Raw genomic sequence first — 26,188 nt, forward strand, 5'->3', positions numbered from 1 at the left:
CGCTCCACGGCATGTGGGATCTTCCCGGACCGGGGCACGAACCCACGTCCCCTGCATCGGCAGGCGGACTCTCCACCACTGCGCCACCAGGGAAGCCCTAGTCATGTTACTTTTTAACTATGTTTTTGAGATTCTAAAATATTGAGGTGACATGTAATGAAATACAGATATTGAAAGGGCTATGCCTAGAGAGGTGGCTTTTTTATTCTCTGAATCCGGGTTTACTTGTATAAAGTACCAAGGAATAGTCTACTGAGCAATGAAGAGGTTCGTCTATAAAGGTCCTAATGGTATAAATGCGATCATAGTTGTCTGTCACCTACCACCAACAACCCTGCTAGTAGCATGCAGCATGATATACTTGCCTGTTGCTATTAATTGGTGGGGATAGCATAGTTAATTATTTGATATAACAGAAAATACCAGTAATAATGGCTACTGAATGAGTTTTCCCCCCACTGCAATCTCTATCTCCCCACCACCAACTATCAGGGAAGCATCTCATTGTTGAGATGTTTTGAGACCGATGTAATTTTAGAATTAGCACTTCAATTGTGTTTTATAAATTACTTTCACGTGCAGAGCTCCACTTCTCACAAAGTCAAAGCATATTAGATAATGTTTTTGCAATTTTCAAGGTAAGGTAAAGTCACCGTGGCTTTACCACCGTGAAAGAGAATATTGTCAAAGGACATATGGGCTAGCAAGTGATAGAATCACAAACATGCCCAGATCACCTGACATTCAAAGTCTTCTTACTCCAAAACAAAAGCTCTTTCCATTATGTCTGTATGTCTTCTGTGACAATCTTAGGAGTCACAGTTACACAGATGCAGGAGAATTGGCCAAACATCCTGTCTCTATTGTTAAACACAGCAGGGGAGGGAGGGGCTAAAGGGGAACAGAACTTCGCTGAGAATTTTTTTCCTGAAATACTACAAAGGTCTTTTCTTTATATAAAAATAGTTTTATTTCAAAAATAATAAGTAAAATAATAAGTGTAAATGATTCTCCTGATAAAGTCATATTCACCTAATCTTTATAATACCTTTCATCATGCTTACACCTCTTCTTCTAACAGGTAGAAAAAGTTGTATCTACAAGTTGTCACCAGTAATCTAAATCAAATTATGTATTATGCTGTTTATACAAAATGCTTCTTACTTTCACAAAGCTGCCATTGTGATTTGTTTCAGAGATGGTGAGCTGTGTTTGAGTCGGTCACTTGTCAATAGTTCGGATAAAATCATTCGAAAGTCTGGCTCTTCAGTCTTCCAGCATTCTGTAGAAGGTTGGAAAATCAATTCCTCTTTGGTCCTAGAGATAAGGTGAGTTTCTTTAATAAGGCATAATAAATTTCATATCATGTTCTAGAATACATTGGGCTTGGCAAACTTATATTGAATGCTTAATTTATAGTTTAAGTATGAATACTTCAGTAAGAGTGAACAGGCTGTTAATGTTTCTCACTGAAGGATGTGAAACTATAAAACTGAAATCATTATACAGCCAGAAATATAAGGATGAATATGTGAGTTTTTAATATACTGTCTTTATACTAATGAAATAAAATGTTCGACAGAATCCTAATGTTTAACACACTTTTCTTTATTACTCAGGATGGACGTATATTTTGAGAATTATCTTTAACTTCTCTAAAGTCTTCATACTGATCTTGTGTTTTCTCACACTGGATATAAGTAGAGCCTATTCAACTGCCATTTAGCCAACAATTATAAATAAATTTGACTTATTCTATGAAGGGGTATTTCTATGTGTGCTCCTATAATAAAAGTCTCAATAATTATACCCTAAATAGGTAACAATTAGCAAATAAGGCTTCTAGAGTACAGGTTTATTCTCTGTAAGATTCTGGTATTTTCGCTTAGATAAGCTCTTGAAATCAAACTCAGTGCCTACATATATCCATTAAATCTTGTTTTCTTCAATTATAATTCTCTAATAAGAAAGTTAGGGCCAGACCTTCCTAATTATGGAGGAAGCAAGCAGATCATTTTCTCTATAGTTACATTGCTCTATTGGTTGGTATGTTTAAATCAGCATTTCAGTAAATCAGAACTCTTTAAAAAAGTTCAAGAGAACAACCATCCTTTACATAATAAAATCATTGCATTTTTCTAGTATTGGCAAAATGCTAATTACTCCATGATTGTATACGAACACACAGATTTTGTAAGAGTAGGTTAGTGGTTACGAGGGTAAGCTGCTGATCTGCTGGGGTTTCTACCTCCTCACTTCTTGGATCACACGTACGTATACTGTAGATTATAAGCCCCTTTAAGGAAGAGTCTACTACCTTCATCTTTAGAGTATGCATCGCAATTCATAGAATGCATTGCAGCAAAGGCACTCACTACATGTTGAAATATAGTTGAAAGAATGTCTGGAAATTAAAAAGAAATGGGTGCCATGGAAATGCAGGAATGGTTAGACTACTTTGTTTTAAAGCTTTCAAAGTGACTGGAATGGAGACAGGAATCAAACCATGGCAATGTCAAGTGGTGTATGTTTGGCTGTTTTTAGTCTAGGGTGAACTTTGTGTATTTGTAGGCAGAGTGCAAGAACAGTGAGATGAGTAGTGTGTGATGCAGTGCAACTCTGACAGAGTTTATAAATCGGTGTCTTCTGTGTAGAATATGCTCAGAAAGCAATATTTATTTCAACTGGGTGAAAAGAAACTTAAAGCAGTACTAAAAATTAGCAGATTCCTTATAAAAGTACAGATTTTCAGATACTCTTAAGACATTTTAAAATGTGACAACTCTGAACCTGTGTTCCTCCTGAGAACTCTTTGGCTGAAGCCAACACTAACCACGAGCTCTCCAGTTTGACAGTTTTACACCTGGAGCTCCCTTTTCTCATGATACCTACCTAGTGTCTTCCTCACTAACTCATACTCCTATACCCACATTTGAATTTAGAAACCCTGTAAGAGATGAGATAATTATGAGGAAAAAGCTACAGGATATGGAACTAGATGGGACCATAAATACAGTGTGGTTGAGTTTAGCACAGAGTAAGGATTTATGTTTCTTAGAAGTAGCTTGGAAAGAGAGACATATGGGTGATTAAAAAAGAAATATTTATCTCTGAGGATGCCTAGAAAGAGAACCTTCAAGTTTGAATGATTTGGCAAGAAAGGTGTCAATTATGTAAGGCTCTGTAGATCAGGTAAAGGAAAGTAATGGAAGAAAGTAAAGTAAAATAAGAAATTGTAACAGTTTAATATATCTAGCCATGCTAAATAATATATCAGATAAAGTCTAATAAATAAATTAAATACATAATTAACAATAGTTTAATCAATATATCTGGCCATGCCTTCCTAGTATCTATGAAAAAATGAATACTATAGATGTGCATGAGGCTGTATCTATTGTGATTTTTAAGATATTCAAGCTAAGGGTATTTAACATAAATTGACCCAAGCAATTTATTATTGCAACTTTACAAATTAATGAGGGTTGCATTCATATCTTTGAGGGTGATTTATTTTCAATTATAACAGCTAATAATATGAATGAAATGTTGGTACTCTTCATATGGTTCTCCTTAACAGATAAGTAAACAATAAAACAGTGAGCAAATATTGAATAAGACATACAAAGTTGTCACTTCCTTACAAGGAAATAATAATTTGTAAAACCATTACTGTACAATGTACAAACAGTTCATAAAAATTATAATTGCCTATAGCTGTAGTGACTAGTAAGTATCAATCAATTTGACACCTATAATAAAAAATTTAGAATATAAAAATACCTGATTATTGGCTTAGCTTTCTTTTTAAGTCACACTTGAAACTAATCTTAAAGTATTTTGGTTATTTTCCTTTGTTTTTTCCCCACATCTATAGCATTTATGAAGAACCACATTATTTTGTGTCTATGAGTGGGTATGGGCATATTTTACAAGTGTTTTCAAAATTCTACTTTGAAGCTTTTGATTAAGATGTTACAACTAATCATTTTTGATCTTACATGATTGAACTCTGCTTACAAATCTTTCTCATTTAAAAAAATCTCATTAAACTTTATAATGCACTTGTGATATTCCTAATAAATTATTTATCTATTTGCATTAAAATGTGAAAGTCACTGAAGATAAATTGTTTTTCCCTACATTTGTAGACATGATTTTCTTTCTTATTACTGATTCTTCCAGCCCTATATGCACTCTGCCGCTTTCATAAGCACATCAAGAATTGATTCATATATATTCATCAAACAACTGTACCTCTGGGGAGTTGTCTGAGAGAGACGGTTTCATGTATTAGTTCATTGTACTTTGAAAATTCATCAAGATTTAGGGAAGTTCATGAATTCCACAGCTAACTTCACAATTAAACTAATTAGCTTGGTTAAAGGCTTGATGTTATTGGTAGTAGTTCTTTATTATTGCAAGCTAAGAAATTATACATTTAAGATGTATCAGATGTTGTGAGTATATCTGTGAACATTGTACTGATAAATTATCTAGTCATGTCCCAACACTTGTGACTTGACTTTTTTCATCTTCGGGTTGTTTCTTTCTTTCCCCCTCATTTTTCATATGTTGGATAGAAACCTAAAGAATTACGTACAGTACCAGATATGGATGTTTAGAAATGTATGAGCTCAGCTACTCATCAGGACCAGAATAAGCACATCATAATTAGTCAGCAAAAATATTTTCAACTCTTAGTGTCATCATATATTGAAGTTCTTAACCAGATAAGGTTTGCAGGTTGACTAAACATAATTGAAAATTTATATGTGCTTCACCTGTCAAAAAGAATTTGCTGTTGCATGCATTGATTTACTTTAGAAAAAGGTCCACATACAATTCAATAGCACACGTCGTGGGTCACACAGCTTGTTAGTCCCAGAGTCAAGCTTCAAAAAGCCAGGCCTGACTGTGGAGCCAGAGCTCTTATTATGAGATAAATCTTCTGGAAGGCTATTGTTTAATACTAAAAATGCTTACTATTAAAATGCATCTTTATGAAGTACAGAGAAGTTGAGTTTTTTGCTCTAAAATAATATAAGATAGTATTCATCCAATATTACCAAATGCTGGGCCAAATATCAAATGTCTATCTGAGGTGTAAACTAAAAAGTGCTTTCTTCAAGCTTTTTTGAGACAATTTTGCCTTTTCATTTGGTTGTGCTCAGGGTTTTTCTTTTAATACTAACTAGAATATTTTTCCTATAACAGCTAAGACCCTTAGCTCAGAAGCCCTAACAAGCTATAGGTTATGTTTTTTTCAGAGCTTCGAGGCATATTGCCTTGCAGAAATAATCTCGAGACAAAAAATTGTGTTCTGTCTGCTTTTTGTAGGCATAATGAAACACTTGGCATTTCTTAAACTTTTTTTTTTCTTTTTAGTAAACTATGTCAGTAACAACTGAATTGATTCACTGATTTTTGTCTGGAGTCAAAAGTTTGCAAAAACTGATTCCTAATATATGTATCACTACCTAATTTGTTTCTCAACTTGAGATGCGTTCCAGCTGTAAGATTTGCCTCACAATACTTGCTGATGGAGTCAACAATGTCATTTAGATTAAATTTTAGTTGCCACAGCACATGTGCTTGTTGTTGACAGGAAACCTACAGAGAAGAAAGAGTGGCACCTGGTGATAGGTTAGCTATATGTAACATTTCACAAGTGAAAACAATGTTTAGAAAATTAATTCCCCAGGACTCTACAGCTGCTATTTCAGGTGGTGGGTGATGTTGAAAGGGAAGTTCTACTTGAAAATTCAGCTGAAAAGTTTCTGTATAGAATCTATTCCTGTCAGTTTCACAGTCTAAACCAGTCTTTCAGTTTAAGCCAGCATTGCCTAACAAAAAATATAATCTTTATGACTAATTTTTTAGTCTTACCAAAAGTGAAGCATATTTCCTGATTTCTATCAGTTATCTTTATCGATAAAACAGTTGCTGAACTTAGGTGTTCGCTTTTCGAATAGGGTTTCAAAAGTTACATTATGCTTAACAGAATGACAGAGACCTGTAAGGAATCTTATGTTGTTACTGTTCTTTTAAGTCACACACAAAAAACACAATCCTCTGCTTTAAAAATCTGGTAGTAACTCAATCACATATTACAAAAACTTATACTGGTACAGCCTGCATATTAAACATCAGCTTTTGTTGATTCATGCTTCCTTAGAGCCCAGAAATTAGAGTTTTCTTTCTATCTCTCTCATTCTAAAGTAATTTTGTTTAACTTGCTGTTTTCATTTATATCAAGTACCTTTTGAGCAAAGCGTATATATTCTCCTTGGTAGTACTTAACGTGTTGTTTCAGTTCAGCGTAAGTACAAGAGTTTTTCAGGCTTCCAGTGATATTTAGTTAATTACATTTAAGCACTAGTTTTCTTCTTTGTTTTTTTTTTTTAATAGATTTACAGTGTGAACAACAGTTAGACTTAGCAAATCCATAGAACTTTTACAGTCCATTAAATCTATAATCTAAAAATACCTACAGCCTACTAGGGAGAAAAAAAAAACTAACTTTACTGTTACCAGAAAATATTAAGCATTTTATCAATATGTTCACTCATAGTAATTATTTTCAGTCTTTCTTGTATCCTACACCAGGAATCTTAGCTCAGATAGTTTTCCATGTATAGATTTAAGCCCTAAAATAGAAACGAAAGTTTGGTTCAATGCAGGAAAAAGAACAAACTAGAGACATTCAAGGTCCCCCCACCCTTTTCAGTTTAAAAAAGCAAATTCAACACTAACAATTGTTCTGAGTTTTCTCTACGAAACTTACATTTTTATATTTTGATTAGACTGTGTGAATTGGTATTTTGTATTCTGTCTTGGAAAATACTTTTACTATTTTTTACTGCTTCCATTTAAAAAATAAACTACTGTTGAGCCTGTAAGACAGCATTGGAGTAATACATACAATAGTATCATCTGTACTTAATAATTATTTATCACATTAAGCATTATTTTCTTCCTGAACTCTTACAGTCCACTTTTTAAATATCAATTTTCCCTAAGAATGAATAAATTAAAGGTGTTCTCTTATACTCAGATTTAGAAGACATATGTTTGAAAATATTTTTGCTGCTAACTTTCTATAACACAGCAAAGGTTCTGTGATTGCAAAGTCCCTCTTGCTATCAGTTGACAAGCGTTTAAGTGTTAACTTTATGAGTAAGGGGATTTTCCTTTTTGGATTTCCAAGCTAAAGAGTCTTCTTTGAAATCTGGACCTCTATTCACTTCATGCTTGCAAACATGCCACTACTTGTGAGTGGCATCTTCAAATACTTACAGCAACCCCTTTAAATTATGTTCAAAGGAAAATAACACCATCTAGTTTGGCGATCTGACCACATCCGTGCAGTCTTCATTTTAGAGTCAAGCTTGTCATTTTCACAGGAAATGAAAAAATTTTTTTTGTTGAAATACAGGTGTCAGGCATTATTTAATTTTTTCACCAAACGAGTAAGTGGTAGTTAATTTGTACAAAAGTTGATTGCTGCTCTTGGTGCTAGCTGTTAACTTTTTTGAAGAATCACATGTGCTTAACATAATGAAGGAGTTCTCAATTTTCTGCAATTCATATTCTCTATGGCTGCTGATTTCACCAGCAATTCTCTTCTTATGTAGTCTGTACTTTGTTAAGATTATTATAATGCCTGATAATTTCTATTAATTTTTAAATTTCATTTGTAGGGCATTTATATAGATTTTGCTGTACAAATTTTACTCCTTGCAAACCTGAAATTCCAAACATTTGAGAAAAAAAATTTTTTTTTTTTTCTTCTGCAGTGTGTGGGCCTCTCACTATTGTGGCCTCTCTCATTGCGGAGCACAGGCTCCAGACGCGCAGGCTCAGCGGCCATGGCTCACGGGCCCAGCTGCTCCATGGCATGTGGGATCTTCCCGGACTGGGGCACGAATCCGTGTCCCCTGCATTGGCAGGCGGGCTCTCAACCACTGCACCACCAGGGAAGCCCGAGAAAAAAATTTTTTAAATGGTCTCTTTTTCAGAGAGTTGATGGGTGTATGCCTTGTGTATAAAATCTGGCCAAATAAAGTATTCAATCATCTGGTTTCCTAATTAGATCACACGTTAAAGTGGGACCTATTTAAAGCAAACCAAAATAAAGAAAACAAAAAGAAAGATGAGTTAGTTATTTTACATCCCTCCTTGCTAGTCATGCTTCTGGTTTATGAGTATGATTTGGGGAATTGCCCTTTTGATGGAGTGATAGGAAGAGATCATATTTTGTGCTTAATAATAAAATTTATAAATAGTGATGGAGCTTAAACAATAATAGCATTAGAGGAAAATGTCTATCCTATCATGAATGTTATAATAATGACATTGTTTTGAGCATTCTGAAAATTCAAGCTTGCCGTTAAGAGCACTTCAGTAAGTATTATCCAACTTCCAACCCAGAAGACTGCTTTCTCAGATTACTTCTGGGTGGTATATGTTTGGTAGCATGAGGATCAAGCAATCCCAAACTTTTGTAAGCCAGATTCATAGATTTCTTTGTCAATATAATTCTCTCAAAAACTTACTAGGCTCCTGAGCTATTTCTTTGGAGTTTGTTCCTGGTATGAATAACCCCACCTAAGGATTGCTTCTGAACACAGTTCTTTAGCCTTCTGATTCTCCCCTAATTATTTTGAGCTAACCCTCCTTTTCTACAGTTTATTGGCAGCTACTCTTAAAACGTTTGAATCTATAGACTTAGGGGAGAAGACAATATCCTTCTTGCTGCTGACATGGCTCTGATTTATAGTTGTATCTCTTGCTAATTGGATTATTGGAGTCATTTAGGAGCTCCCAGTTACTGGACTCTCACACAGTTTAGATTATAGGCCGTTGCCAGAGATATTCTCCTCCACTCAACTTGCAACTTGGGTATTTCATGTCTGACTTCGCCTCTTAGTTCCTTGCTAAAATGGGTAACCAACATAAAACAACATACTAGCACCTTTTAAGCAATTATCCAAGAGCAACAAGCTTATTACGTATAGGGTATGACTCCTAAGTTATTATAGACCACAGTTTTATAAGGTGCTATTCTGTATCATGCCAAGAGTCACCAGCTTTCCAGGCAGCCATATCTATTTTCTTATTTTCCATCATCTAACTTAATATGTGCGTATATGTGTATGTAGTATCTCATATCTTTTATCAGATTCTTTATTAGTTATGGGATAGGCTAAGCTTCCATAAAAAAGGAGACTTTAAAATACAGTGAATCAAACAAATCAGAAGTTTATTTCTTTCTCCTATAGTGATGCACTTGATCCACTCATATCCTGTTTAAGAAAACTAATTCATGTGACCACACCCAGCTGCACTTGGGTTTGGAAACTTGGAAATGTTCTAGCTGAGCATCAGTGTGGCCAAGTAAAACTTAGAAGATTCAAATAGGAAACAAAAGAAGGGAAGAAAGAACACTGAGGAACAGTTAGCTATCTCTGCCCTGCAAGGTCCAATGTTCTATCTGTCCATCTTTTCCTCTAATATAGCCATCTTATTTCCTGGATTCTTGAGCTTGGAAGAAAACTTTCATATATATGTGTATATATATATATATATATATATATATATATATATATATATACACACACACACACATATATATATACATATATATACACATATATATATGCATATATATGTGTATATATATATATATACACATATACACATATATACACATATATATATAGTGCTGTAGTTTAACTTTACTTCAAATAATTATAATATATACATGATTTTGATAAATGTTAATAATTTTATTAGAAAATTCAATCCTTTAATAGTTAACTAAATTATGATTCTAAACAATTTCAAGTTTTTCTATTCACCTTAACTAGACAACACTGAACAAAATAGATGATTATAGATAATTAAGTCTGGCAGAATACTATCTAGCTAAGGAAAGTCAAGTCATGGCAATAGTATTTCATTTAATAAACTTTTCTATAAATTTTGATAGGGGACCTTTTTCACTGCACAGATAGGTGTGTATACTATATATCTATTTACAAAATCATTGAAAAACTGTGCAAATGACGTTTTAAAAATATATTTTATTTCCTTTAGAATGTACTTAATTGGTTGGTTTAGTTACCACCTGAATATTAAAGTTTAGTGATTTACCAATTTATATCTTATCATATGTTACTTTGTAAATGATATTACCAGTCCTTGGACATGTTGTCATTAATGGAAAACTTTGCTTGTATCTCAAATATAGGAAGAACATTCTTCGTTTCCTAGATGCAGAACGAGATGTCTCAGTGGTCAAGAGCAGTTTTAAGCCTGGTGATGTCATACACTATGTGCTGGACAGACGCCGGACACTAAACATTTCTCAGGATCTGCATAGCCTCCTACCTGAAGTTTCACCAATGAAAAATCGAAGATTTAAGACCTGTGCAGTTGTTGGAAATTCTGGCATTCTACTAGATAGTGAATGTGGAAAAGAGATTGACAGTCACAATTTTGTAATAAGGTGAGCTTTCTTTTGTTCCTAAAGATTGTAATTTCTTCAAAGACCCTTTATTTAGGAGTAGAACACTGGCAGAAATGTTTAAATCTAATATTAATATTATGAATTATTGAAATCTGAAACAAATATTTATCTTTTATGTCTTTGTGTAGTATCCAAATTTACACTTACCCTGGAATGTAAAATTAAAATTATTATATCATTGAAAGAAAAGATGATCTCATAGCAATAAGATTCACACCAGCTTTCCTTTTTGGCCAAATGACAATTTTATTAAATATAATACACAGAAAAACTATTTTATTCACTAATAGAAATAATTATTTATTTCTATTAGTGAATGAATTAATTCACTTAATTACATTCATAATCCTATTTCTATTCAATAAATTATATTATTTTATTTATTCATAAAATTATGAACATTACTATACAATGATGTAACAGATATAAGTTAATTTTACTTTTTTAATGACAACTATTTAGCATAGTCTAAGAACATAATTTAACAAGTTTATATTTGATACCTTGGACCAAATTGCTTTCATCACTCTTTATACATGGTACTTGTGTATGGTAGTATATTTTAGTTTTTTAGTTTTCTCACAAAATTAAACATAGCTATTTGTTTTTCATTGATGGTCAGCAGATATTTGATGAGTCATGTGTTTAGTTCTAGCTTTTGATTAACTGAAAAAAGACAACAGTAGACTTAAGGTTGTAATGACAACAGATATTAATTAGCACTTTTTAATTCTCAGTATATCTAAATAGAGTTTTTTGGCTTGTTTTAGTTCTTCAGAAATATTTGCTGAATAAGTGAAATGTGTATTTTGAAATATGAAATACTGCAATATAAAGATAGATTGGAAAGTATGCTGACTTGCCATGTTGACAAATAACTTGAAGTCTTGAAGCTATGCTGGAATCCAGCCTTTGAAAGTATAGATCTTGAAAAAAATCTTTTTGAACTATAGTATTAAAAATAAATACAATTATATAAGTATTAATCATAAATAGGCAACAGTTTTTTATAAAAGAATAATAACCATGAAAAATCATAAGAGAATACTCTCAGGGAATACAATTCATAACAATGAATATAACTACAAACATTTTGCCATACTATCGTTTCTCAGTTGGATGCAGGGTCAGAGATTGATTTGACATCAGTTGAGCCTTTAAAAACCTGAACTTTTAAGTTGATTGAACTGAAAGAAAAACCTTGTCAATATGTAGATATACCAAGAAAATTGTGTCCAAAGAGGAGACAAAAATATTTGATGAGGGAACGACAGTGGAAGTGGAAGTAATGAGCTTCAAACTTTGAAGTCTGTGTGAAGTATGGCTGTGAAGGAAGAGTAAGTCTTCTAGAATTTCTGAAGAGATTAAAATCAGGGGGCAGATTAAGTGAAGAGGAAAATATTTTAGAGCACAGTAGAAATTGTTGCAAGGTGAAGAAGAGAATTTGTAAGGTTGATTAATCCTGGAGGGCTACAGGATCTGAATGCAACTGACTCCTTGTTCCTACACCCCTTTAAGCTTTAGCATTGGGATCTACATAACCCACTAGATTTAGCCTCACCTTTAACTCTGAAATTAAGACTGTAGTGTCAGCTAACACCTCAATCAGATCACATAATTATCTCCTCTCTTTTTTTGTGGTGAGAACAGTTAAGATCTAGTATTCTAGCAACTTTAAAGTTGATAATACAGTATTGTTGGCTATAATCATTAGGCAGTGCATTAGATCTCCAGAAGTTATGTTTATTGTAAGTCACTCACTGGTGTTTGAGCATAATCGAACTTCAAGAGGTTCTTTATACTTTTCTACGCTATGATTATTTTAAAAACTTATTTAACAAGAGCACAATAGTGACCAATCCTGAGTCTATAATTGTTATGCTCTTACCAAGAAGTAGAAAAAAATGAGGATAAGCATCTTAATGAAGGCATGAAAATTATTGCCATAATTGTTTTTTATTCTTTTCCTCCTATTTTTACTGCTTTCCAAAATTAGAAGTTGGAATGTTGTAGATTAAAGTATATACTAGGGAAGTGTAGCCCATGATTGGGATTATGATTTTCCAGGTAAACTTTGGCAGGAATACATTTTGCATTAGAAACAAATAATCCCTGGAGAAAAACCTTTTTCTTTTGTAATAATACCTAGTTTGGAAATTCATCCCCTTGAGTCTCATGGACACAAGGGACTTCAATGACATATCACTACCAGACCTCCATCCTTCCTAAAATTCTAATCTTTCTCATGGCATCTGACTCATCATCTATGTGCCAAATATCTTTTCCTTCCCCAAGAGTATATGACCTTTTGTTTCTGTACATGTGTCTATTCTACTCTAGAACATCAAAGAGGACTTTTGCATTAAACCTCAATCAAAGCCCTATTCCTTGAAATAGTTTGCCATCCATGTCAAGCTGGTTAATATTGTTACAAATTTTAGTAACAATCTTTAAAAATCTTTCAAATTTCACACCTTCCCAGAGCTGTATTGTGTGTATGCATATCAGCATAGGTATAGATAGTTTTGGTTGGTTGGTTGCATGTGTAACCTGTTGTCCCCAGTTTGTTTGTTTGTTTCCCATTTTTCTTGTTAGATAGTAAGTTTGTTATGAGAGAGATAACTGACACCTGATCTGCTTGCAGAGGACACTGTTAATTCAGTGACCCCCCTCAAGGATCAGATTCACCCAGGTATTATGTTCAAGTTGACCTCTAACTTTATAAAGCAAAGCATTATCTTTAGATAATATCTTCATTCAGCATTAGTTAGATTTTAAACTTTATTTTTTCTGAAAGTACTTTAAAGAAATAAAATGCTATCTTCTTTGTTTAATGATGTACAGAATGCATTATCATATGCACACAGGAATCTCTTGCTCCAAACAGTTGTGCTATTGAGGAGGAGGGCAAGGTGCAGATACATGGCATTATTGTCCTGTGAAGTGTAGTTCTGGAGAAAGTTATTTTTAATATCCCACAATATTTTTAAATAAGCCAGTGAAAAGTGCTCACGTTGTATTTTTGCCCATGTAATGGTAACTATACATAAATGCAGACACACACACAATGTCATGCATTTCCTCTCCTAGAAGAGATATTCCCTCAGTGGCTGTTTGTATCATAAGTTAATCAATTAAATTAAATGCTGGGTTTTGTGGGATATAATACAAAATAGGAGCTTAAAGGAAAAAAATGAGGATAAGAAAATCAATTAAAGCCTTACTTTGATTCTCTAATTACTGATTAAATATTGAACTGATTTGTAAAATCTAGGTTTCATATGTACCTAAATAACAGAAAACTGGACATAAGAGAAATGATTTTATTTCTTAATAAAAAATGCCTAAAATCATAATTCAAATAATAGTGTTATGTCCACTTGATCAGTGATTTTTATATGTGGAACCCTCAAGACAGTTAGTCTATAGTTCCTCAATCAGCGAGTGCCATGTTGTAAGGAAGAGGCCAGGATAGAGAAACATGGGTGGTCAGTCACTCAGGTTGAAAATATCATGCTTTTCTTGACTTGCAATTCTGTCTGATAGGGAAAATTCATAAAGGATAATAAAGTTCTTGTGATGCTAAAGATCTTGTCATACAGCTCCAGATAAGCAAAAATTTAGTTTAATCTGGCATTGATGTGTCAGTTATAAACCTTCTCTCGCCTGGTGAGCATTAGAGACACTGTCCTATTGATATTAAATTCTATATTTTATATTTGGATGGCCTGACATATGCTAAATATTGGAAAGAGATGGAGTCAGTGCTGCAGAGGAAAACTGTCACCCAATATATGTTCCAGGGGTCCGAGGGGTCCGAGGAGTGTTCATTGTAGGTGATATTGGATGAAGTTGTACGCCTTGCTGTACTTTAGTTTTCTAATTTAGAAACTGAGATTATTGTATGAACTATTCCTTTCTTCCTTAGAGTGTTACAACTTACCTACTCACAGAAACCACAGAATTGTCTCTACGAAATCTCAGCCCTAAGTTTACCCCATGTATAATTACTTATCTAAAGGTTTGCTATAATATTTCAAGAATCTAGAGTTTTGAAGACATAATATGTCCTTTATATATCACTGTAGGTAAAGGAAAACAGGGTTAAAAAGCTCCCTTCATGCAATCTGTTTAAAAGTATCTTTGAATCCTTTCTTGGGTCTTTTTGTTTTTTTTTTTTTTACTTGGTGTTAGGTATAAAATTATTGTAACAGTGCATATCTTACATTAAAGAATACAACTATTTAGTGGAGAAAATTGTTTTGGATTTTGCAAAATGATATATAAAGTGCTTTTCAATTTTTCTGCCTTTATTTTTCACATTTTTTGGATATTTTAGTCCCATATATATTTACAAAAACATACATTCTAATATCTGTATTGTCTATACTCAAGAATTTCATAAACTTAACAATTGTGGTTTTCTAATGAGAACCAAAAAAATCAGATATTTCCTAATTTTAATGCTGAAAGGTGGTGGGGAACAAATCCTCATTCCACCTTCCCTGCTCTTCTCTTCCCCCCACGTAAGAATGATGGGGCATTCTTTCCATTCTCTGGGCTGTCTGTGGATAGTAGGAAATGTCAGGCAGCCTGTCAGTACTGGTTTTCCATAGAAGAGGGATCTTGTCCAGCCTCATCTAAAGTAAACCTGGTCCCACAGTGTACTAGCTTTGATGTTATAGAGAGAACACTGGGGGAGGGGTTACTTAACAGTTGCAATTGGCAACTGATATTTTTTGACCATCAAATGCCACCCCTCACTGTGCTTAAACAGAGATACTAGAAATAATGAGTATGACTTGAATGATTCAGAAATGGTTAACTAAGAGCTGCAAAACACTTTGTTGTTCTGGCTGGTTGGAATTCCAAATTTAATTTTGTTTGTTTATTTCTCTCTTTCTACCTTCCTTTTCTGCATTTTTTCTTGTCCCCATCTTCTTCTAGTCTAGACAACTTTGCTCGTTTTTCCTTTGTTAATCAACATCTTCAGTTCCTGTAGTGCTTGACTAATTTCCTTCTAATTTCCTCTTGGTTCATATTTCTTTTCTTAAAATATAGGAACAGCAATGAAAGATCACTTAAAATAGCCATTTAAATATATACATATTTATATAAGTAAATCCTTGCTATTCAGATTGTGGTTCTGAACTACCAGCATTAATATCACTTGGAAGCTTGTTAGAAATACAGAATGTCAGAACTTGCACCAGACCTGCTGAGTCAGAATGTGCATTTGATCACAGTGTCCAGGTGCTTCTTATGTGCATTAAGGTTTTCAGTGTTCTGGAATTCTCAGTATGCCTAAACAGTATGATCTAGGGAAGCTGGGACTCTCCACCATGTCTGATTTAGTTAGCCTGTATATTTAGGACCTAGTACCAAATTTGATACATTAAGTTATGTGCTACTTATTTATTGAATGAAAGAATTAATGTAGGAATTGAGAAAATTTTGGTTTGTGTTCATGTATTCTTGCCTTAGACACTAAATACAACACTGGATTCCAAAATTAATATGTAAGAGGAGTCATATATAAGGTCATTTATGGTCATTTAAACCCTTAAAATTAAAAAGAAAATACAGAACTATGATGAGTAGTATAGTGAAATGTCCTAGATATTGGGAATCAGAAAAGCTGGGTTCCTGACAATTACTAGAATCACTATGTTGTACACCTGAAACTAATATAACATTGTAAATCAACTGTACTTCAATAAAAAATAAAGCCAGGAAATGTAGTATTGGACAAATACCTTAGGTTCTAAACATGATTATTTCCAACATCCAATGATATTAATAATAATAATAATAGGCCTATTATTTCAAAGTGATTTTCTAAGTATCAGTTGGGAAATATAAATAGTAAAGAAATGCATAAACTGTAAATCTAAACTAATGTCGACTGATATTAAAGCACACCTAGCTTGAGTCAAATGTAGTTGAAAGTTAAATTTATTACCACTTTTTCTAAGCCATGACCATTGGCTAGAAATGCAAATTCTCTTTGTCTTATATAAACAAGAAGTCAAACCTTCCTCAAATTTATCAAATATATCAAACGTGTATATAGTTGACACTGAATAACATATTAGATAATATGAAATGTGAAGACACAGGAACACTACTCATGAGTTTCTATAAAATCTGAGTGTATAAAATTAGAAAGAATTGTAGTGAAAAGATATATTTCTTCAGGAAACCAAAGTAATAAGATAAAAATGTTTTACTTTATGATGATGTAGCTTCCTAAGAGAAGGGATGAGATGTTTCACAAAAGAAAAAGATGGAAGAATTTACTTACCTTGACTGATACAATACATTTTTATAACCCGATGTTTGATTCTCCACTGGTGGATAATTTATGGCAAACTTTAAATCATCTTTTTTGACCTTCTATGAATGCTAACTCTTTTATAGCAAAATAGACTCTTCTCTGGGGGAGAAAAAATATGCCTACTTTTCTACGTGTTCACAAAAATGGCCTTATTTTTTTCCCTTGCACTCTCACTGAGAATGTTTGTGCTTAAATAAAATGTTTTAACTGCAAACAACTAAGTTTCTGGTAGGGAGACTGGTGCAGGCATTAGAAAGATATTTTTAAATTCTTATTAATTAAAATAACCACTTTATATTTTAGAAATACCAACATTGCTTATGTGATATTTGCTACATATATTTTCTACCTTATTTTTACTTAATGGTTTATTCATATTTTTAAGCTGAAATTTTATAGTTTAAAAAAACTAATTATCTTTGTTATTTCTATTGATTTTAACCATAAAATTCATATTCTGGGTAGAAATGAGAATTTCTGTTTTATTCTAATTATTTATGGTTTTTAAAATTTTACTGAAAACTAAATATGGAATTGTTATGGATTGTGATGTGAGGTAAGGCTCTAACTTTTTCTTCCAATCATGTCACTCCTTGGAAAAAAAAGATTTTATCTACAAGAGATACTTTTTTTTAAAATGGAAATGACAATGACTTGACAAACTATTTTAAATTTTAAAACGTTGTTTTAAAGTGACTATCCCATTTTCTAATTTTATTGATTTGAGTCCTCTTCCCTTTTTTCTTGATGAGTCTGGCTAAAAGTTTATCAACTTTGTTTATCTTTTTGAAGAACCAGCTTTTAGTTTCATTGATCTTTGCTATTGTTTTCTTTGTCTCTGTTTATTTCTGCACTGATTTTTATGATTTCTAACTTTAGGTTATGATTTACTAACTTTAGGTTTTGTTTGTCTCTGTTTGTCTCTGTTTATTTCTGCACTGATTTTTATGATTTCTAACTTTAGGTTATGATTTACTAACTTTAGGTTTTGTTTGTTCTTCTTTCTCTAGTTGTTTTAGGTGTAAGGTTAGGTTGTTTATTTGAGAGATTTCTTGTTTCCTGAAGTAAGATTGTATTGTTATTAACTTCCCTCTCAGAACTGCTGTTGCTGCATCCCATAGGTTTTGGATTGTTGTGGTTTCATTTTCATATGTCTCTAGGTATTTTTTGATTGCCTCTTTGATTTCTTCGGTGATCCGCTGGTTGTTTGGTAGCATGTTGTTTAGTCTCCACATGTTTGTGGGTTTTTTTAGTTTTTTTCTTGTAGCTTATTTCTAATCTCATAGTGTTGTGGTCAGAAAAGATGCTTGATATGATTTCAATTTTCTTAAATTTACGTAGGCTTGCTTTGTTGCCCAGCATGTGGTCAGTCCTAGAGAATGTTCCATGTGCACTTGAGAAGAATGTGTATTCTGCTGCTTTTGGATGGAATGCTCTTTAAATCTCAATTAAGTCCATCTGATCTAATGTGTCATTTAAGGCCTATGTTTCCTTATTGATTTTCTGTCTGGATGGTCTATCCATTGATGAAAGTGGGGTGTTAAATTCCCCCACTATTATTGTGTTACTGTCGATTTCCCCTTTTATGGCTGTTAGTATTTGCCTCATATATTGAGATGCTCCTGTGTTGAGTGCGTATATATTTACAATTGTTATATCTTCTTCTTTGACTGATCCCTTGATCATTATGTAGTGACCTTCTTTGTGTCTTATAACAGTCTTTATTTTTAAAATCTATTTTGTCTTATATGAGTATTGGTACTCCAGCTTTGTTTTGATTTCCATTTGCATGGAATACCTTCATCTGTCCCCTCACTTGCAGTCTGTATGTGTCCCTAGGTCTGAGGTCGGTCTCTTGTAGACAGCATGTATACAGATCTTGTTTTGGTATTCATTCATCCAGTCTATGTCTTTTGGTTGGAGCGTTTAATCCATTTACATTTAAGGTAATTATCAGTATATGTGTTCCAATTGCCATTTTCTTAATTGTGTTGGGTTTCTTTTTGTATATCTTTTTTCTTCCCTTCCTCTTTTATTCTCTTCTCCTGTGGTTTGATGACCATCTTTAGTGTTGTGTTTGGGTTGCTTTTTCTTTTTTGTGTGTGTATCTATTGTAGTTTTTGGGTTTGCTGTTCCTGTGAGGTTTTGATATAGCAGTCTATATATGTACCAGGTTGTTTTAAGTTGCTAGTCTCTTTCCCACCTAGAGGAGTTCCTTTAGCATTTGTTTCAAAGCTGGTCTGGTGGTGCTGAATTCTCTTAGCTTTTGCTTGTCTGTAAAGCTTTTGATTTCTCCATCAAATCTGAATGAGAGCCTCGCTGGGTAGAGTATTCTTGGTTGTAGTTTCTTCCCTTTCATCACTTTAAATATATCATGCCGCTCCCTTCTGGCTTGCAGAGTTTCTGCTGCAAAATCAGCTGATAATCTTATGGGAGTTCCCTTGTATGTTATTTGTCATTTTCCCCTTGTTGCTTTTAGTATTTTTTCTTTGTTTTCAATTTTTGTCAGTTTGATTACTATGTCTCTTGGTGTGTTCCTCCTTGGGCTTCCTGCCTGGGACTCTCTGCACTTCCTGGACTTGGGTGACTGTTTTCTAAAAATGCAATATTATAAACAACTACAGTTTCTCATCTATCAATCTAACAAGGATGTTTAACATTCTTAGTATTCAGCATAAAGTTATTCTGATGTTGGCACTCCTTTGAAATGCTTTTAAAAATATAGATTGATACAACTTTTCCAAAAATCAGGTTTATAATGTCCCCCAACCCTTAAAAATAGTAGATTCCTTTATTTACTATTTCCAGTTCTAGGAATCTACCCAAATGTGAACAATTGTTGAAGTATAAATGCATTTTATAACACACAGCAAGAAAGGATGAGTAAATCATTGTACATCTGGATGATTAGTCATTCAACCCATGGAAAAGAGGAATCTCAGGCAAAGGGACCAGTAAGCACAAAGACAAATGCTTTCAATGGTCTTATGGTAAGGCAGTGTTTGGGACTACTCTACTATTAGGTTCATATTGAAGGACAATGTGGAAGGGGAAATGGCAGGGTATGTTGGCCTTAAATAATGAAGGATCGTTTCACCATGTTAAGGATTTACATGGTATCCTGTAGTCCAAGAAAGATCCTTACAGTTTGTTGGTTTATTTGTTTGTTCTTGTTGGAGTTTTGTTGTTGTTCTTATTATAAGCATAAGAGGAATGTAAAGGTATAGAAGCATGAGCATATTTGCAGATGGAAGGACCATGGTAATAAATAAATCAAAGGTAAGAAAGAGAAAGAACACTCAATAAGGGAGATACTAGAGGAGGCAAATGTGATGAAATCCATAAACTTCAGTGGTAAGGGTCATACTAATGTAAAATATGGTAGAAATCATCCTTTCCTGATATCAAAGGAGCATTAGCAAATGGGAAGTTGGTCATTCCATGGATTTTCAAAATATACCTTCAGTTTTGGGTTTAAAGCATTTGTTATTTGTCTACTATTAAACTCATCTGTAAGTGGACATCAGCCCAAAATATGTACTCCAAAGCCAAACACAATTGAACTTTTCATACCTATTGCTTTCAGGTGATACATAGCATAGCTTTGATCTTCCTTATAATTTTTTCATTAATTCCTTCACTCTTTTATTCACCTATTTATCAGGAAGATACAAAAATGAAGATCAATTCTTTACATCTGAGATGATTGTAGTCCTGTAAAGAAAATAAAGTAATGAACTGATAATGCACAAATTGCTTTATTAGAGGTACTCACAGAACTAGGCACTGATAATGAGGCAGAGAGGATACATAAGCTGGATGGTCAAGATGATTTCCTGAGAGAAGCAACACAAGTTAAATTATGATGAAAACTGAAGAAGTAAGGAAAGGAGAGAAAAGAAAGTGAGACCTAGTCCAAACTGGATCTATGATGCACCAAGGAACCTGGGTATAGGAATGAGTGGCTTTTCTGGGCCTGTGAGTAGTTTCAGTATGATGGAATAGAAGGTTGTGTGGGTCAAAAGAAGCAGGTAAGGCTGGAGAGGGAAGCTGACAGGTTATGCAGAGTCCATTATATCTTGCTAAGGAGATTGGATTTAATTTTTCAAGTAGTCTGTGGAGCCACTCAGGAGAGGAATGTCATGATCACATTTAAATTTCAGGAAGATTTTTAGGTGATCAATTACAGGGGGACAAAGATGGGAATACTGAAAATAGTCTAAAGATGGAGATAATGAGGGGCAAAGTAGGATAGAGACAGTGGGGATAGACGGTGGAAGGCAATTTAAGAAAATCAAGGACTCTATGAATTATATAATACATGGAAAGGGCAAATGATAGTGAATATAAATATGCCACGTCTTAAAGTGTAACATTTTTTGGATGACAGAAAATGAATCTTGAAAAATCCAAATTGGTTCCCATTGTTTCCTCTGAAGAAGTTAGGCTTAGGGGTTCCTCTGTAGAAGTTAGGCTTAGGTTAACAAACCACATTTTTCCATAAAACAGAGAGTCTAAGTGACTTTCCTGAGTGTACACGGTAAGTTGAAGAAGGAAGCAACAACAGAAGTTTTTTCTCTCATACTCAAAGTCCAACACTTTATTTTCAAATGAAGATTGAAAACACTTATCTTTTTAAATTAGAAATAGCAGTCAGTGCCGCACTAGAGTGTGTGTGAAGTTTTTAGTTGTACGTTTATTCTGAAATGTGAAGACCAGTGAGAAATGGTCTTAATTAGTGTACATTTCAAGTTTTCGTGACTTAGCATGAAAGACAGAAGAGGGAAGGTTATTTTAATGTCTGACATTTCCACAAACTACCAGCCATTCTTCAAAGTCTAGGCTAACAAAAATTGGACAACAAATAAAATCACACACACACAAAAACTGGTAACTGGGTGAATGGTAACTATGTGTGACAATGATTTCACAATATGTACATATATAAAATAATCATGTTGTACACCTTAAACATACATAATGTTATATGTCAATTATATCTCAATAAAGCTAGGGAAAAAACAGTAAAAAATTAAATAAACACCAAGCTGACTTTATAATGTTTAGCATTTTCTCCAGTCGTGGTCTGTGGACCATCCTGTGAGAATTCCTTTCTTTAATTAAGCACTTACTATGTGCCAAAAATATATGTCAAAATATTCTAGAGACAGATCATCAAGCAGGAGACTTATTTATCACTCATGTGATAAACGGGGCTTCCCTGGTGGTGCAGTGGTTGAGAGTCTGCTTGCCGATGCAGGGGCGGTCCGGGAAGATCCCACATGCCGCGGAGCGGCTGGGCCTGTGAGCCATGGCCGCTGAGCCTGTGCATCCGGAGCCTGTGCTCAGCAATGGGAGAGGCCACAACAGTGAGAGGCCCGTGTACAACCCCCGCCCCCTCAAAAATGTGATAAACCTTTAAGTCAGGTAAATCTAGTTTCAAGTTCCATCTTTTCCATCTAATTTATATTCAGTCTTAAATGATTTATTTACTTCTCTAAGCCCCCGTTTCTTTATATATAATATGAGGAAAATAATCTCTATCTTCCCTTTTTTGTGAGTATAGAAGTAAATGAGATAATGTGTGTGAAACTGTCTAGAATAAATCCAAGTACAAATCAGTTATTCAATAAATGTAAATTTTTCTTCCTTTTGATGGTTTAGGATTAACATATTGGTGGTATTGTATATTCATGGTAGTAAAATTATATCTGTGACCCAGGTACACAGAAGATGTAAATATTTGCACTAAAATGGTCATTGTTGCTAATCAGTATATATTCTCCCAAAGAGTGTAGTTGAAATAATACTCATGAGAGAATTCAGAAACTTGGATCCTCTTGCTGGTATTGCCACTAAATATAGCTGTGTGACTTTGAACAAGTAATATAAACCATTTTGAGCTTCAGTTTTCCTGATATGCCAAATCTAGCCATTGAACTAGATGGACTCATAAATACCTTTCTGGCTCTGAAACTCTATGACTCTATTTTCTTATGATTCAGTAGACAACTTTGGAATAGAGCCTGTCAACTTGCATTGTTGTGTGATTTCTTTTTCCCTTCTGGTTGCCATGTTCTATGAATAAATTTCCTTTTCATCAGTCAACTTGTGGAAATAGCATTCTCTACTTAATACTGTATCCTCTAATCTGGCTTTTCGTTTCCTTTGGTCCAGGAGTGTTGCCTTTCCTCCTGATGTATGCAAGCCAATGTTAAGACTTAAAATCAGGGGAAGGGTATCACTTCTTAGCCAAAGAAAAACAAGACTAAGTTTCTGTCTGTTTGTTTATTTTTAATTTTGGTTGAAATATAGTTGATTTACAATGTCGTGTTAGTTTCAGGTATACAGCAAAGTGATTCAGATATATAGATATATATATATTCTTTTTTTTACATTCTCTTCCACTCTAGGTTATTACAAGATATTGAGTATAGTTCCCTGTGCTATACAGTAGGTCCTTGTTGGTTATCTATTTTATATACAGTAGTGTGTATATGCTAATCCCAAACTCCTAATTTATCCCTTTCCCCTTTGGTAACCATAAGCTTGTTTTCTATGGAACAAGACTACATTTTAATGATTCATATGAATTATTGTAAGTGTGATGAGGTCAGGGCCTTGGGAAGTCACCATATGAACAAAATATATAAAGAAGAACCAGTGAATACAAGCATTATCAAAATGGAGAGAAATTGTTTTATAGCAACATCATTTAGTATAGTTTTGGGGAAAGGACCTTGACATTTTTCTGGGAGATAAGATCTCCTACTTCCCATATCTATTTCACTGGCATCCACCAAAATTCTTGGAACCACAGCTTGACTTATGCCATTACTGGAAACTTTTATTTAACATATTAGAAGTCAGTATGGTACCAAATGTTAATAGTGATTATATTTTAGAGGGAGACGTACAAGTGTTCTATATTTGAAAAGTATTTTAACTTCTCTTTTTGTTAGTGTTTGTATGTGAACACAAATACTGTTTTTAAATTGGAAATGAAAACAATTTTAATTTTGAAAATTATGTTAAAATTCTGGAGTATAGATGAGAAGAGTGATATATATGGGAGTTAGGAGATTTGGGGTCATGTTACAGCTCTAGCACTACCTGAGTGATATTAATCAGGAAATATGTTTTTCGTTTAAACAAACACATAAAAATGCAACTTATAGTTTTGTTGTCTAGTCAAGTGTAGTGTATGTGTGCATGGGCGGGGGGAGAGGGAGAAAATGAGTATGTATTTTGGACAATGAAAATCATTTGAACCTGTGGTATCGTGCAGTAAATTTTGGATTCATAGTGTTTCAGATACAAAGTTGGATTTAAATCCCAGCTCTGAGGATTTGTAAACTCAATTTTTTCCCCTCATTTGTAGAATATGATTACTTATACTTAATTATATGGATGTTCTTTAAAGTTTGAATAACTTACTTATGTATAATACCTTGCATAAGGTAGTAACTGATAGTTCTTATTATGTTTAGTGAATTATATAAATGATCAGACTGAACAACATGGTCTTGAGTCAAAAGCATGTGATCCTATAAAGAATTGAGAGGGATTTTTCTATTGTGATTAAGAATTGTTTAGAAAAACAGTTCAAAATTAAGGTCCCATAATTATTTCTTAAGTACTGGTATCCTTTGGCATAAATGTATGGCTCCTAAATATGACGATTTTAAAAAATAAAAAACATTTATTTGAAGTTTAAAAATGGAAACAGTGGTTCCATTAATTTGTAGTCCATTAATTCAACAAGTATTTCTTCATTCAACAAACAATTATCAAGCAGCCACTAGATGGCAAGTTCTGAGGGGCTTCATTGGGTATTAAGGATATAAAGATAAATTACATGGTCTGTTCTGTTTGGAGTTTGTAGTCTGATGGAGGAGACAGACATGGAGGGAGGAATAACAAAATAGTACAGTGACAGTAATAAGAGAACTAAGAACAAAGCATTGCTGCCAGGGAGACAGAAGGAACTAATTATAAAAATGAGTGAAGCTAAGTTTTAAGGCAGTTCAGTTTGGGACAGGAAAATAATTCCCTTTCCAGGAATGTTATATTTGTATGGATATTCTTGCCCTTATTCTTGGCATACATCATTTTACCGAAGCATTGTGTGAATGGGCCTTTCATGCTTTTTAAGCTTCGATAACTGAGATCATTAACAATAATCCTACTTACCTTTTAGACATGTACATACATTCACATTAGTGAAACAGATTGTATTTCTTGTTGTAATTTAAATAATTCTGACTTTTTTCAATTTTTGTGTATTTTAGTTAGCACACCTTCTGAGAGTTAAATATTTTAACAACTACAGTTAAAATGCAGTTTTCAGCTTAACACATATTTATTAGTACCTTTTGTGTTCCTTAATTCACCTCCCAAAACACACACTGTATCAACTTTCTAATGAAACATGTTTAACATGTTTAACAGAACATACATGTTAAAAATAAATATTGAAGTGTTTGTACAGGGAATCAGAAGATTTAGTGCAGAGCTCACAAACTGACAGCCTCAGGGCCCAAACCAGGTGGCAGGTATGTTTTCTTTTGCATTTTTCATCACAAGCCCATGAGAGCCTGCCCCTTTAAATGGGGAAATAGCCCAGCAAAATTGCCCATTTTTCAGAGTTATGTTAACCTGTGGCCCAGGGGCCTGTGAATTTTCAGGACTTGATTTAAACGCTCAGCAGTGCTCCTAGAAGACAGAGATCAAATACCATTGTAAACAGGTTCTCAATTCACCTACACAGAGTAACCGTCATTATTATTATGGTTAGCTTGACTAATTGCATTAAAGATATCAACCCTATACAAGCAACTAAATGTAATCAAGTTCCATACATTGTAGAATAAAGATATAAGTAAATATTTTAGAACAGTGCAGCAGAAGCAATTAGTTCTGCCAAAGAAATCATTTGAAACATTGCAATGGATATTAACCTTTGAGTTTTAAGAAAAAGTAGGATTTTTTGAGGTTGGAGGCTAGAGTGTCTTAGGTAGTCATTTCAGGCAGAGGTATCATCATAAATAAAGGGACACAGACAGAAAAGTACATGGAGTAGTCTGATGCCATTGGGATCTAAGACAGGCAAACGTATAGAGAGAAAATTCTGGGAGGTAAGGGTAGGGGCAAATTATGAAAGCCCTTGGACTGATATCACTGAAGGTTTTTGGTTAGGATAGTATCGTGGTCAAATGTGCATATTAATAAGATGATACCATCCTTGAAACAGAGAATGATCAAGCTGGAGTCCTTGTGTTACAGAACTGGTTAGAGCAATGTTTTTCAGTACTGTT

The 26,188-nt window shown here is 33.7% G+C and overlaps 1 protein-coding gene across 1 annotated transcript in view; it reads left to right on the plus strand.

Annotated features, from left to right (window-relative positions):
- ST8SIA4 (ST8 alpha-N-acetyl-neuraminide alpha-2,8-sialyltransferase 4) overlaps window positions 1-26,188 on the plus strand; it is a 104,980-nt gene that overhangs the window by 5,732 nt on the left and 73,060 nt on the right. The window contains exons 2-3 of the mRNA XM_032627801.1: window positions 1,197-1,328; window positions 10,256-10,513. Of these exons, the coding sequence (XP_032483692.1) occupies window positions 1,197-1,328; window positions 10,256-10,513 (390 nt within the window). The remainder of the gene's footprint in view (window positions 1-1,196; window positions 1,329-10,255; window positions 10,514-26,188) is intronic.

Source organism: Phocoena sinus, chromosome 3 (genome assembly GCF_008692025.1).
Source record: "Phocoena sinus isolate mPhoSin1 chromosome 3, mPhoSin1.pri, whole genome shotgun sequence".
Lineage (NCBI taxonomy): Eukaryota > Metazoa > Chordata > Mammalia > Artiodactyla > Phocoenidae > Phocoena > Phocoena sinus.